The sequence below is a fragment of the Pteropus alecto genome, unplaced genomic scaffold (assembly GCF_000325575.1).
Source record: "Pteropus alecto unplaced genomic scaffold, ASM32557v1 scaffold196, whole genome shotgun sequence".
Taxonomy (NCBI): Eukaryota; Metazoa; Chordata; class Mammalia; order Chiroptera; family Pteropodidae; genus Pteropus; species Pteropus alecto.
In genome coordinates this window covers 541,648-556,366 of record NW_006439717.1, presented here as the reverse complement: position 1 = coordinate 556,366, position 14,719 = coordinate 541,648, and the positions used below count along the sequence as shown (strand labels likewise).

Below are 14,719 nucleotides of genomic sequence, written 5' to 3'. Positions count from 1 at the left end.
TATATATATATATCAGCACCTCAGGAGCTGGGAAACTCAAGGAGGAAAAAAATTAAAACCACCCTACCTCCTGGGGTGAGGGAAGAACAGAAAGGGGAGGAGGGAGAGGAGTGTGCTTTACATTGGCCTTGCTCCAGGATAGGGTGGCAGTAGAAGAATGTCACAGGTCAGCAGCCTGGACTCCTAGATATAAATAGTCCCCAAGGGCCTAAGAGACTCACTCCTACAGCATGGAGCAGAGGGACTCAGTTTCCTGTGTAGCAGCACCTCACATTGTGGCTGTGGCCAGCATTGTTAACTCTCTCTTATTCCCCGCCAAACCGAAGAGGCAGGCTCCTCTCAGCCTCTAGCCCTTGAGAATTCACTTTCTTACCAGTGAAGGGCAGAGGTGCCTGGTTCAGAGGGAGAGAGGGGCACAATAACCCCAGATCTGGCTGGGCCCAGGTTGGAAGCACTGACTGAATCCAGAAGGCCAAAGTGGGGGTAGAAAGACAGCTCTCTTCCCTCAGCTGCAGCAGCGACCTTGTTAGTCAAACACGTTTGCCTGTTTTTGTTCACGCCACTGTTAACTGAATCGGAGGCTTTCGAATCCCTTCCCCCCTCCCCCAGACTACCCAATAAAGCGTGGTTTTTCCGGAAATGAGTTGGAGAAGGGTGCTTCAATCCATGTGGCAGTGCCTATGCTGTGGTGCATCACTGCGTGTATGTTTTCACTCAAACCTTGACTCCTGTTGGGAGGCTTGGCCCTCCACCTTAATCCCAGCCACTCCCTGCCCATAGCCTGGGTGCCGACGCAGTCCTCCTCCCAAGTGGCAACCCCTCTCTTAGCCCCTTAATAGCGTTTCTTCGGAGCTTATTCATCCGCCTGCGAGCGGAGAGGTCACACATGGGACAGAAACATCCCTTGTGCCTACTCTGTGGTCATGGGTAGACCTGCCGCATCCTTGGCGGTCCAGACCTCGCGATGTGGTCAGGTTCCTACCTGAGCTAGGCCAAAGTCAGGCCACGGGGAAGAGGGCAACTCCAGGTCTAGGGGGCGCGTGGTCCACCTCCAGAGGGCTGACCCCGAGAGTATCTACCTAGCTACCGAAGAAGTCACCATAGGCTGGGGATTGACTGGCTGAGAAAGATCGTCTCGGCGAAAATGATCGTCTTTTCCACTGTGACTGAGTATTTTAAAAGTTCTGGTTCCAGAGGTTGAGTCATCAAGGACACTCTCTCAATGGAAAATGACTACAATCCCCAGAATTCAACGGGCTTCTTGGAGAGGAAGATTCGTCTGAAAATGCGTAGTAAGGGTGACTGGCCCGGAAGTTCAAGGGCGGCAACCAGCCGGAGCTGCGGCGGGCGCGGGCTCCCGCCCCAGTGGGCGGAGTTGTGTTTCATCCGGGGCGCCGTGCACTCTCTTGGGTGGGGAGTCGAATCTTAGGGGTTAAGTGGGGTGGGTGGGAGGGAGAAATAGTGGCTTTCCTCGCCAATAGCGCCTCAGCGTCTAGGGTTGTTCCTGGGCCGCTGCTCTAGGTCCCGGCTGCGCTACGAGGTTGCGCAGACTGTGGTGGCGAGACGCTGCCTGTGGAGGTCTTGGTTGCAAGCGAGGGAGGTGCAACATCCAGGTACGCCGTCTGCTGGGGCCGAGCAGGGGCCGCCTTTCCGCCGAGGCGCGCCTGCTTGGGCCGGCCTTTACTTACCGCTTCCTCCCATGCCCCAATCTTTAGGCTCTGGTGTCCTAGAGGTCACTGGCTATTCTGCCGCTATTTGCATTGCTTCCAGCCCAACAAGCTCTTTGCAGCCGTACTTTCCTGTCAAACCTTGACTCCTATAGGGAGGCTTGGCCCTCCACGCTCAGACTCCAGTAGCTCTGACCTTGGGGGTCAGGGTTTATGGGCCTCTTAGAGCTGTGGCTACGAATCTGCTTTTTACTGAATGCCTGTTGAGTTCAGTGCACTAAATTAACTTCTACCCTAGGTTTACCCGTGATCTAGTCACCTATTGCCATTCAGTGAGTCCATCAGACCAGACTTCACAGAGCATAACTTTGCAATAGTGGTTCTCAGTTTTCATTCTGGCCCAGCACACCTGAAGGATACAGCACACCTCCATCAGTGGCAATGAGTTAATACAGCAGTGGTTTTCAACAAGGGGATGTAGTTAAATGAAAAAGCCCCCTAGGTGTTTCTCGAATTTCCTACCTGACTTCTTAACTATTCTGCTTCCTCAAAACCAGCATTCCCTTGGCCTGTCTCCCTCTAATCATTTGGTGTCCCTTGTTTCCTCGATCTGTAGCCTAGCTTCTCCCAAAATGTATCCAGATTTGCATATGCATCTGTCTGATAGACATCATCGCATGAATGTTGTGTTGAGCATCTTAATTTTAACGTGTCAAAACCTAGCTCATGATCATCTTGACACACTGCCACCACCACTCTGGTACACACACAATAACATACACCTGTTTCTTCTCATTTCTTATTTCTATTAACAGTATCCCAATTCACAAAGTTTTCTAACTTGCTGCTTTGTAGATGTTTTCAGCTTTGCCCTGATCCATTAAGTTAATCTTGTTTGAATTTCTGCATCTGTTTTCTCCTTTTCTATTGCCTTGCTGGGAGTCTGTGAAGAGTTTTTGTTAATTTGAAAATAGAAATCTTGGATTAGATAAGAGAAGGAAGTGAGGTTCTAGACACCAAAATTACATCCATTAGTAAGTCTCCTGTCACCATTCTTGCTAGGTTATACCATCTTGTTTCTTTGTTGGCTTCCAGCCCTCTTCCTTCAGACCCTGGAAAAGGTGACCCTGTAACTGGTTAGCATCTGGCCAGGGTAATGGGAGATAGGAGGAAAAAGAAGTAGGGGGAGATTAAAGGTCTGCAAACCTCTTTGCTAGGAGCTTGTTTACTACTTCAGTATTGGGCTCGCTTTCGCTGTCTCCCTCATGCTCTCTCTGTTTTCTTCACTACCTCACAGCTTGAGGTCCTTTCAAAGAGATAACCTGAACACAGCCCTTTCTCATCTTGCACCTGGGCCATTTGGTTTTCTTCCTCTGACCTATTTAAAGTCACTTTCCATAGTCACTTGGAATTATAATTCAAGGAAGCTGTGCCTCAGTTCAGCTTGGAGGAGTATACCCTCAAGGGTTGGCTCAGGCAATGTACATTCAGCCCATAGGACTCACTCAGAAAAGCACTTCTAGGTCTCACCCTACTCCTGACCCTCTGAGCCAGCTAATCCTTAGCTTCTTCCAAATTCTTGACTTTTTAACTTATTCTGACTAATTTCAGTCTTTTAATTTCAATTCCCTCGACAGAGAGGAGTCTAAAAACACAGTCTTAAATTGAGGAACGTTTTGTTCAGGATGAAAGATTGCTATGCTAAACTTCCTCTGGTTCCCTAGCTGAGAATATCCAGGGAACAGTTAAACTAGAAGTAATTTATCTCATGCGAATGTGAGTTAACAATTTGCTGGGGACTCGGTAAATTTCTTTTTAGCCCTTGGGATAGGTTCTTGGTGTTGTGTTTGGAACTTAGAATTAATGCTGTAGTAGGTTAAGTATAATTGAAATAATATAAAGGTTCTTTTGGCACTATTTCAGGTATATTATGGCTTAAACAGATGCTTGAGGGCTAACCTGGGAACCTAACCACTGTGAATAAGAGTGTCTTTATGGGGAAATAAATTGGATATTGCTTAGAAGTTTCCCATTTGATCCTCCTACAGAGAATAATTTACTCATTATGTTTAATCTCTGGCTACCTCCATTAATTAATTGCCTACTAGCCAGAAAAAGTGATGCATGCTTAAAGTAATATACCAATTAACATTTCTGGGTGGTTCCTACCAGCGACTTCTTTCCACAAACATGGAGGGCCAAGTGTTAACTAATATGTCATTCAGATGCACCTGGTTCCAGCCGTGTTTTTGTATCTCATATGCAGACTTTATTTGCCGCTTTGAATCAACATTCTGAGACTTTGTCTTCTAGTAAAAGACTCTGCATATGTGTAGGGGCCATTCAAAATAGAGTGTAGACATAGGCAGGATGCAGAAGTTATGGAATGGCCTTAAACAGGGAAGTGGGCTGGGCAGATGAGGTCTATCCTTGGGTCTCAATCCAATCTGTCTTTGTAGGGGACGACATGCCAACTGCCAAGCAACTAGCTGACATTGGTTACAAGACCTTCTCCACCTCCATGATGCTTCTCACTGTGTATGGCGGTTACCTCTGCAGTGTCCGAGCCTACCGCTATTTCCAGCGGCGCAGCTCCCAGCGCCAGGCTGCAGAAGAACAGAAGACATCAGGAGCCCTGTAGAGCGGTCTATTTTTCCTTGACCAGAGAGGCATGCTGTGGAAAGACCTCACCTGCAATCACATCCAAGTCAAGAGACTAGTAGGGTCTTAATGGTTTTCAAACCCTGCTGGGGAAAAGTGCCCGTGTTTTCTCTGGAACTGCCAGTTTGGGGAGGCTATCAAATCATAAAAGGATGAGGCACACCAACAGACATTAAATATTTTGCCATGTCTGTGTCTTGGTGTTTTTGTTTACTTAAATAGGGTGTGGTCCACAGAGGTGAGGCCTTGACTACCAGTTTTCTAGTCACAGACTGGATTTCCATATCTTGAGTTCTTAGTACTCATGAGATGGGAGATACATAGTTTTAGGAGTAATAATATCGACTGTCATGATTTCAGAGAAAAGACTATCCCAGCATCTGTATAAATCCCCTGAAAAGACTGTAAAGACTAGAGCTCTTCTGTGGTCATTGACCATTCCTGGAGTAATTACTGTATCCAGATAATGGGGTACTCTGGCCAGCATGGCCACATGTGCACCCCTGATTCATGGAAAGCAGAAGTCCTTGTTTAACAGCCCCATTAAAATTGCACCAAGTGGAGGAGGCATAGTTCTCAAAGGCGGGGGTTGTTGGGCAGCCTATAGTAATGCAGTTCACTTCCTTGAACTCAGCAGGTGTAGCATTAGGGTCGATTTCTCATTTTAAGGGACATCTATCTGCAGGTCTTATTGCAGAGTTGTGAAGAGGATTCAAAAGAAAATATAATGATACATTCAAGGTAAAACCCATCTATGAAGAGAGAGATCATTGCTACCATTTCATTTTGAGCTTTGACTATAGCTTTTTCATGTCATTATTGGTGATCATCCCAAATATCCACCCTCTTGGACATCTTGTCTTTTCTCATTCTCTTAGGTGCATACTGCTCTGGCCTTTGTCCCCCCTACTCCTAAACCTTTCACCTGAAAGCCCTCTTCCTTGATTTAAAAAAAAACAACAACACTATCTTCAGCCGTTTTACTCCCATCCTTTCTTGGCGTGTTAACCAAGGACTCTACTGCCTTCTCTTTCTCACCTGTACAGTAGTGTCACCATTCTCCTAGTTCCCCAGCATCATTTTCAAACAGTATAAAATCAGTCCTTTCTGAGGAGCTTTCTCTCATTCTCATTTCTGCTCTATTCTAGAACTTGGAGACTTCAAATCTTTTGATTCCTTCTATTCAATCTGTCAGCCCCTTGACCTAAACTGCTTTCCTGTCCAAACCTATGCCTACAGCTGATCTCCTGAACAACTTCTGTGTAGCCTCTGCCTCCATCTTTATCCTCCTCAACCCAGACCTTGCTCCATTAGTTATCTCTAACTCACCCTCTTCTTTCTTCTCAGGAGAGGGTGAGTTAGAGGCTTACGGCCCCCTACCCCCTACCAAAACACTATACAGTATTATTTAAGGAGAGGTCTCACAGGATATCGCTTCCTGGACCTTGAAGTCCCCTCCACCTCCACCTCTCCACTGGAACCCCTAGTTAATGTCTCCATTGTGCCACACCCACTGATGATTTCAGTCCCCACCTCATTGTTTCCTGGGGCACAAAGCTCTGCTTTAGCCACAGGGAGGTACCACTATCTTGTTCCCTTCTATACCTTTCACTTTTCCTTTTGATTCCTTCTGCCCACTTTAAACACTGATGTGTTTCAAAGTTTTGTTCTTGGTCTGTTTTATTCTGTACGTTCTCAATTATTTTAGGTACTCAATGGTTTTAACATTACAAAATGTAGTAAGTGCTCAGTGTTGGTATCCTGGCTTCACTATTATAGCTATATTGCAATAGGCCAGTTACTCTTAACTCCTCAGTTTACCGCTGTCAAATGTGGATTAAAAAAAATTCCTAGTTTAAAAGTTTAGTTTGAAGATTAAATGAGATCATTCATGTTAAGTATTTAATACTCTGACACATGATAAGCTCTCAATGAATGTCAGCTCTTAATGCCTGCTGCTGACCTCCAAGACTGTCTCTTCCAGGTTGACCTTTTTGAGTTTCAGATAGATCCACTGCTTGATATATTCACTTAAATTTCCTATAATCTCTAACTTGACATGTCTACAATTAACAGCATTCTTTCTCATCTCCAGGATCTACTCATGTTTTTTCCCCTATTTTAGTTAATGGTACTATCATCCAAGTCAGAAATATGGGAGATTTATTAGAGTAGTCCCTGTACCCTACTCTCAACCAAGTAATTGTCTTACTAAATTTTTACCTTTTAAACATCCACTTAATCAGTTCTTCTGATTTCTTGTTTACACTTTTGCAGAAAACTTTTAATAGTCTTGGTTCCAGTCTTGACCTCATCAGATTTACTTGTTACATTGCTTTCAGAGACATCTATTTGAAACAAATTGGATTATGGCACTGCCTGTTTTAAATCCCCTCTGAAGCTTAACCATAGACACTAGGTTAAGAATCTCTGACTCCTCAGTATGGCTTATGAAGTCCTTAAGACCTGACTTACCTTATGTTCCTACCTTATCCTGTTACTGGAGAGCATCCGAGGCCAGGGCTTGTGCTGCCTGTGCTCCTCAGCCCATAGATGGACACAGGAGTTGGGCTATTTAGAATAAGCATTTATTGTCAGCACTGGTGATCTGAGAAGGTAGCAGGTTAATACTTTCAAAAACTGCCTTACTTTCTCAGTCTGGCTTAGGGTATTTAAGGGAAAATCTGGGCATTATTTCAGAGGCTGCATGATGGCTGGGGTGTGGAGGGTGTCTGTTGTGCTTCATGGAGCCTTCCCTCTGGCAACATGTTCCTCCAGTGGCATCAGCAACCCAGAAACAAAGATGGGAGAAGTCTGGAAAGAACACTAGACCAAAAGGACTGTGATCAGAAAGCATAAGGGCATTAATTGTAAGTTTCAGGGCAACTTTCTGTGGCTGGGGACAATCTATTGTTAAGCTATTGGGCAAGGAAAAGTGAAACTGGGGACACTGTGAGGTCTCTACTTTCGGGGTCCCAACTGGACCCTTCTTCAATCCTTTATGTTCTAGTAATATCAAACTACAGTTGCGTGCTGTTTTTTGTGTTCATGCTTGTTCGTGTTTTCTCATTAGAATATCCTCTCTATCCCCCTTTCTATCCTCTCTTTTTCCAAAAAGTTTTCTGTGACCCTTCACCCTTCCATGCTGGGCCAAGTATCTGTAGAAGATAAAATTTTTCCTCTAAGAAAAAAAATCTTTAAAGCACAAGTAGCTAAGACAGTTTTGAAAAGGACCAAAGAAAATAGGTTAGGCCTACCAGATAACAAGATATAGAGGAAAACTAATAGTAATCAAAACGTTGGAGTATTAGTATAGGAGTAGACAGAGACCAGTGGCACAGGATAATAAACTCAGAAACAGATTAATATATATATGAGAAATTGCATATATTGAGAATACATCACAAACCCATGGGGGAAATCATACTCTGTTGTTAGGGATACATGTATGATTGTAAAAGTATAAAAAGTGTGTATAAAAAATGGATAGGCCACACCAAACTTAAAATAGTTGTTCTATTGGGGGTGAGGTGAGGAAGTAGGACAGGTTGAAGAGATCTTAAGACTCCTCTGCTCATAACTCTTCTGACACCGAATGTGTGAGTTTTTTCCATACTAAACAGTCCTCCAACTCTGGATACCAATTGAGTGTCCTACAATTCAATTCTGCCACTAGCTGCCCGGGATTAGTGCAGACCCCACAGCTTAAGGGCTCAGTCTCACAAGATTGTTCCCTACTTCAGATGCCTATCATATGTAGTGGGTTCCCAAATTACCTCCTTCTTAGATCTGATAATTTGCTATAATGGCTCACAGAATTAAGCTCAGGGAAATGCTTTATGTACTACTAATGGTTTGTTATAAAGGCTATCACTCAGGAACAGCCCAACAGAAGAGATGCATAGGGCAAGGTGTAGGGCACATCACCCTATCAGCACCTCAATGCGTTTAACCTGGAAGCTCTCCAAACCCCATTGTTTCGGGTTTTATGGAGCTTCTATTACATTGGCATGATTGATTAAATCATTGGCCATAGGCATTGAACTCAATCCCTAACCCCTTTTCCCTCCCTAGAGGTCTGATTGGACCTGAAAATTCCAACCTTCTAATCATGCCTTGATTTTGTTCCTCTGGCAACCAGCTCCCCTCCTGAAACTATCTAGGGGCCCACCAAGAATCATACAAAGACATATCACTTTAGAGATTCCAAGGGTCTTAGAAGCTCTGCCAAAAACCTGGGATGAGCCGAGTAAAAGCAGATTAATGTGGATGGGCCTCATCCAATCAGTTGATGGCCTTAAGAGTAAAGACTGAGAGTTCCCAAAAAAGGGAATTCTGCATTGAAACTGTAACATAGACACCCTGCCTATAGATCATGGACTGCAACATCAACTCACCTGAATTTCCAGCCTGCCACCTTCTCTACAAATTTCAACTTGCCAGTATCTACAATTGTGTGAGCCAATTCCTTACATCAGGTTTGTTCTCGCTCTCTAACCTATTGGTTCTGCTTCTCTGGAGAACTCTAACAGAGCAGATAATGCCAGTGTGTATCTTGTCCAGTCTTGTTTTATGGCCTAGGTTCCAGTCCGCTCCTACCTCTAACTGTCTAACAGTCAATTATGATAAATGACAGCACCAACTGTCATTTCAAATGCAGCTTGTCAAAACCTAAACTCAAGCAATTGTTTAGTATTTACTGAGCATGAACTGTATTTAATAAATAGATATACTTGCTATCGAATTTAAATTAATATAATCAAGCTTATTGGTTATTACACTAAATACCAATGAACTGAATTCCTCCATGAAAAGACAAAGACTAATAGATTGGGCTGAAAAAACAAATCCAAGTTATGTGTAGTTTCTAATAAACATCAGATAAATCACCCTCAGACAGCAGAGCCATGTTGCTGCCAAAAAATATAGCATTATTTCCTAAATGGCTTTCATAAAGCAATCATGTGAGTGAAGGCAGATCCAAATCTGCTTTTTTTTATAGGCCTGAGACTGTGGCTAAACTCTTGGTGAAGCCTGCCCTAGCAGAGCTCTTACTGAACTAGAAGAAAAACAACTATGCAGATGTCTGAGGTGAAGGTGGTTCAGATAACCTGACTATGTGTCCTTACTATGTAACCTTACTATGTATTGGCCTATGCCAATTCATAGGCCCCTTTTTTATAAAGCCATTTACCATACCTCTTTTAAGGTCAAGTTCCAAGTCCTCTCTATAACTGTTACAAGACTAATTTTGCTACTTTAAAACTTTGGGGGCTCCTACGCCATTTAAAATTTAACTCTTCTACTTGATAGTCAAGATTCTTTACAATCTGGCCCCAAACTACCTTCTTATTCTCATTTCCTGCTGCTTTGATCCAGATCCAACAGATTACAATTTCCTGAAAATGCCATGTACTTGTTTTTACATTAAAAAATTATTTAAATTATTCCAAACTTATTGAAGAGCACCAAAAATAAATGCCCCTTACTCACATCTTCCTTCCCCAAAGATAAATATTGTCCCAAAGATAAACATTGTCCATCCTTTAGTAGCTATGTTTCTGTACTTTTGCTATAGAAGTACCTTTAATATTATTTTGGGGTTAAAAAGGTACTGTTGATTATATCAAACAAGATATTCATTTGCTTTTTTCACTCAACATTATGTTTTTGATATTTATCTCTTGTGCTGGTTAATTTTGTGTAAGATGGCCGGGCCACTGAGTGCCCAAATATTGGTTAAACAGTATTCCTGGTACATCTGTGAGGGTTTCTGAATGAGGTTAACATTTGAATCTGTAGACTGAATAAAGCAAATTGCCCTCCTCAATGTCATTGGGCCTCATCCAATCCACTGACAACCTGAGTAGGACAAGAAGGTGGAGTAAGAATTCTTTCTGTCCACTTGACTGTCTTTGAGCTGGGACATTGGTCTTCCCCTGCTTTTAGACGTGGACTGGAACTATACATTCATCTCTCCTTGGTCTCCAGCTTACTGACTGCAGATCCTGGGATTTCTCAGCCTCTACAACCATGAGCCAATTCCTTATTATAAATCTTTTTATATATTTATACATTTCAAATATATATGTATGCATATATACATATATACAGCCTATTGGTTCAGACTAATACATCCATATTGAAAAGAAAACAGTTCTTCATTTTAACTGCAGTGTAGTTGACCCTTGAACAATGTGGGGGTTGGGACGCTGACTCCTGCCCCAGTTGAAATCTGTGTATAACTTTTTTTTTTTCATGCCTACAGCACCTGGTCTTCCTAGGTGATCTCCTATCTAAGTACTAACCAGGCTCGACTCTCCTTAGCTCCGAGATCAGACACTGGGCTTGTTCAGGGTGGCACGGCCGTAGACCATGGACCATGGCTCCACTGGGGTGCGAACCCAGGACCTTCAGCGTGTAAAGCAGATGTGCTAACTACTACACTATGGAACCATGTCCTGTGTATAACTTTTGACTCCCCAAAAACTTAACTACAGTTGTCCACAGGGAACTGTTCTAGGACACTTTCCCCTGGCCCTGTGGCTATCAAAGTCTGTGGATGCTCAAGTCTCTTATATAAAATGGTGTAGAACAGTGTATGCAGTCAGCCCTCTGCATCTGAGGCTTAAAAATAGTTTTTGATCCATCGCAGTTGATTGAATCCATGGATGCGAAACCTAGTGATGTTGTAAAAAATCCTTGTGTAAGTGGACCCGTACAGTTCAAATCTGCATCGTTCAAGGGTCAAATGTATAATACTCCAATGTATGAGTAAATCAATTTATTCCATTCCTCTAGTGAAAGATCAATGAATAGGTCATTTCCATTTCTTTTTCCCCTCTTATAAATAGTAATGCCTTGAGTGTCCTTGTACATTTTCTTGGGCCCATTAATTATTATATTAACAATTCAAAAGAGGAATTATTAATATTTAGCTTTATTAGTTATCGTTGCTTTTCCAAAGTGGTTATATCAATTTCACTTCCACCAGCAACATTTCCACATACCGTTGGTGTGGTTTCTATTTGTTTGAATTTAATCATTGGTTTCCAGTTAGGTTGAACACCTTTTTATTGTGTTAGCACATTCATCCTCTAGGAATTGTCTATTCATAGCCCTTGCTCCCTGCATCCTGCCTTTTTTCTTGCTATTGCGTTGTCTTTGTTGTTTAATTATAATCTGGATACTAGTATTTTGTTAGTTATATGTGTTGCAGGTTTGACAGATCATCTTTTGGATTTTTTTTTATTTGGGGAGTGGTGGTGATGATGTAAGAAGCCTGCATTGTCTGCATCATCATGTATGTTACTCTAGAGTAGTCCCATAGATAATTGATCTGAGACCAATTTTCATGCAAGTTCTTACCTGGGGATAAGTTCTTACATGGGGTCGAGATGTTTCCCAGACCACACAGAAAGTGTACATTTAGGTTCTCAAATTCACATGAAGTGTTGGCCCAGAATTTGAAAATATCCTCATTTCCTGACCCCACAAGTCCAAGCATTCAAACTTCCTTGCTTTCTCCTTTCACCAATTGGATGGATTTTTGATAGTTTCCATCTTTTCACTAAGGCTGTTGCTCTTTCAGGGTCTGAGCTTTGACCAGAGGTCTCAGTTCCAGCTTCCTACATATGTGGGGCCAGTTGTATCTCTTGTCGGCATTAAAATCCAAGTCCTTAAGTTATATGCCCCTTATCCTTCCAGTAATTTTATCAGCTGTTTGCTTTTTGCTTTTTCAATTCCTTTGTGGTTTTGGTGTCCCTTTCTTGTAATCTCAGCTATGCATTAAAAAAATAATAATAATAAACTTTATCCATCATTTCTAGATGTTTGTCTCGGGTTATTTGTTTGCATTAAGCCAAAATACTTTTCATATAGTCTCACATCTCTTCTAAACAGACCCTTCCATTCCTGTTTTCCAGGCAAAATTCTACTCATCTTTAACGTCTCAATGCCACTTTCAAGCTTTCTCTCACCTTGCCAAGAATAATTTAGAATAGTTCTTAGTGCATTGTACTGTGTTCTCCCCCTTACTGGAGTATGAGTTCTTTGAGGATAGAAACCAGATCTTATTCATCTTTGTGTCCCCAGCTTCTGCCACAGTGCCTAATATTAAGTACACACTTAATCAATGTTTTATTGAACTGAAAATATCTCCCTGCATGGATATTGTATTTAAAATCTGAATAACTTGGTTTAAAATCAGCATATTATCTATCGCCCACTAACTAAACATATATTTTTAGGATTGTGATAATGTGAGAGCTCATGATACATGATAAGCAGTCTAAGATGTTTGTATTCTTTGAACAACTTCTAACAGTTTCCTGTGGTAGATTGCATTTTCTAAGATGAATGCAACTGTATCTCCTATCCCACATGTTCTTCTACATGACCTTGCCACTCCCTCATCAAGAGGTAGAGTCTATCGCACCACCCCCCTGAATCTAGGTGGTCCCTGTGACTACTTCGATTGATAGAATACATAGGAAGGAACATGTGCCATTTCTAGATGATACTCTTAAATGGCCTAGCAACTTCTGCTTCCTGCTTCTTGGAACATAACCACTTGTGCAAAGCCCAAAACATGGAGAGGTCACGTGCAGGTAACTTAGTTGATAGCCCTGAGTTCCTAGGGAACAACCAGCATTAATTTCTAGCCAGGCTAGTAAATCACCTTAGACATCCAGCCCTGTTGAGTCTTCAAATGACCAGCCGCCATCTGACTGAAATCACATGAAATATTTCCAGCTGAGCTAAGTCAACCAACCAAACCATGAGAAAGAGTTCTTTTTAGCCACTGTATTTCAGGGTGATTGGTTACATAGTAATAGACAATCAACACTCGTTTATGGAATGGGGATAATAATCCCTACTTTAACAGAAGTATTAAGTTCACTTTTTGATGTATGTGAAATTATTTTCTAAGCGGTAAAGCATTACACAAACTTATTTTTTCAATAAACAATAAAGTTAAAACCCGTTCATATTCAATGGAGGAAAGGTAATGCCTTGCTTCTTTTACAAGAGAACTATATTCCTAGTTCTCTGGTAAGGATGATGTGAGTCTATATCTAATCTGCTCTCCATTGATTTGGGTCCTTCCTCTCAGGCATGAAATCTTCCCAGGCCATCTATAAAACTAGCCTTATGACAATCTTGCTGCCCCAATAACACTATTATCTTCTAGTATTCAAATCCCTTAGCACTGTCTTACCCCCTACTCCATCTATGTGTATAGAGTTCCTTCTCAGAACAAGACCCTGTTCGTATAATTGACCCTAATCTCAATTCACTCATCCAAAGTCAACTCTAATCAGTCTATGCTTATGGTTAAATGTCTCATCAACATCTGTTCTTCCACATTATGAAGTCTCGGGAAGTGGTATAGTGGTTAAGAACAGAAACACTGTACACAGCTATGCCACCCTGAACAAGCCCGATCTCGTCTGATCTCGGAAGCTAAGCAGGATCAGGCCTGGTTAGCACTTGGATAGGAAACCACCTAGGAAGACCAGGTGCTGTAGGCGTAAAAAATAAAAAATAAGGGATTGTAAACTGACAAGATCCTTGCAGTCTGTGAGGTCATTGCCTCGCTTAAAAAAAAAAAAAAGAGAGACACTGGGTTTGACTCTTCACTAGCTGTTTGACCTTAGGCAAGTTAACCTCTTTTTGCTTCACTTTTATTTTATGTAAAGTACTTAATGCAGTGCCTGGCATGTAATAGAGCTATGAGTTAGCTATTATTATTTTTATTATTGCACTTGGTTACATCTTTTGTCAGATTAACTAGGCCAACAGACCCAGATTATTATTTTTTTAAAACATTACATTTACAAAGCAATTGTTTAAAATTCAGAAGGCAAAATATATATCTTGTCTGACTTTCGAAAGCGTTTTGCTTGTATTTTACAATTACTAGTCTATTTAGTAATATGGCAAAAGTTGAGGAACTAAATCTAAGACTTTCCTTAGTCTTTTTTAGTCTTCCTGACCATCTCTGACTAAATAACTAAGTAAAATTTTTTAGAACTTAAATTTTCCCATGGCCCATAGTCTTTTTAAAATCCAGACACTCAGTAAGGTACGTTTAGTAGGGTCAATATCCCAATAATGTCAATGGACATCATGATTCATAGAAAAACCTATTTCTTTCAGTTTTAATCCATCTCCCTGACAATGAAGCACTCCATGTTTGAATGTACACAAGAGCATCTGGAAATATTTGATAATATGAATATTCACTAAATGGAAAACTATCGTGAGAGATGGTTATTACTATTGGTAATTGTGCCAAGACCTCAACTAGAGAAAAATCTGGATTAGGAAGACTGTTTCTCCATGGGCTAAAAGAGAAAAGAGAAGTAAAAGAGAAAACATCTGGCCAG

The 14,719-nt window shown here is 41.8% G+C and overlaps 1 protein-coding gene, 1 long non-coding RNA gene and 1 pseudogene across 2 annotated transcripts in view; 2 read left to right on the top strand and 1 right to left on the bottom strand.

The window, feature by feature from the left end:
• LOC107196015 overlaps window positions 1-1,330 on the bottom strand; it is a 15,157-nt gene extending 13,827 nt beyond the window's left edge. The window contains exon 1 of the long non-coding RNA XR_001517331.2: window positions 983-1,330. This is a non-coding gene — a long non-coding RNA (uncharacterized LOC107196015). The remainder of the gene's footprint in view (window positions 1-982) is intronic.
• Window positions 1,331-1,450: 120 nt separating this feature from the next.
• On the top strand, window positions 1,451-4,523 carry LOC102880355 (cytochrome c oxidase assembly protein COX14). The gene is made up of 2 exons (XM_006916787.3): window positions 1,451-1,613; window positions 4,127-4,523. Exon 2 carries the CDS (start codon window positions 4,135-4,137, stop codon window positions 4,306-4,308), a length of 174 nt encoding a protein of 57 aa, XP_006916849.1. The 5' UTR covers window positions 1,451-1,613; window positions 4,127-4,134; the 3' UTR covers window positions 4,309-4,523.
• A 9,219-nt stretch (window positions 4,524-13,742) lies between these two features.
• Window positions 13,743-13,861, top strand: LOC112483847 (annotated as a pseudogene).
• Window positions 13,862-14,719: the final 858 nt, after the last annotated feature.

Excerpts from the sequence above, each read along its gene's own strand:
- LOC102880355 (XM_006916787.3), top strand. The coding sequence starts at position 4,135 with ATGCCAACTGCCAAGCAACTAGCTGACATTGGTTACAAGACCTTCTCC.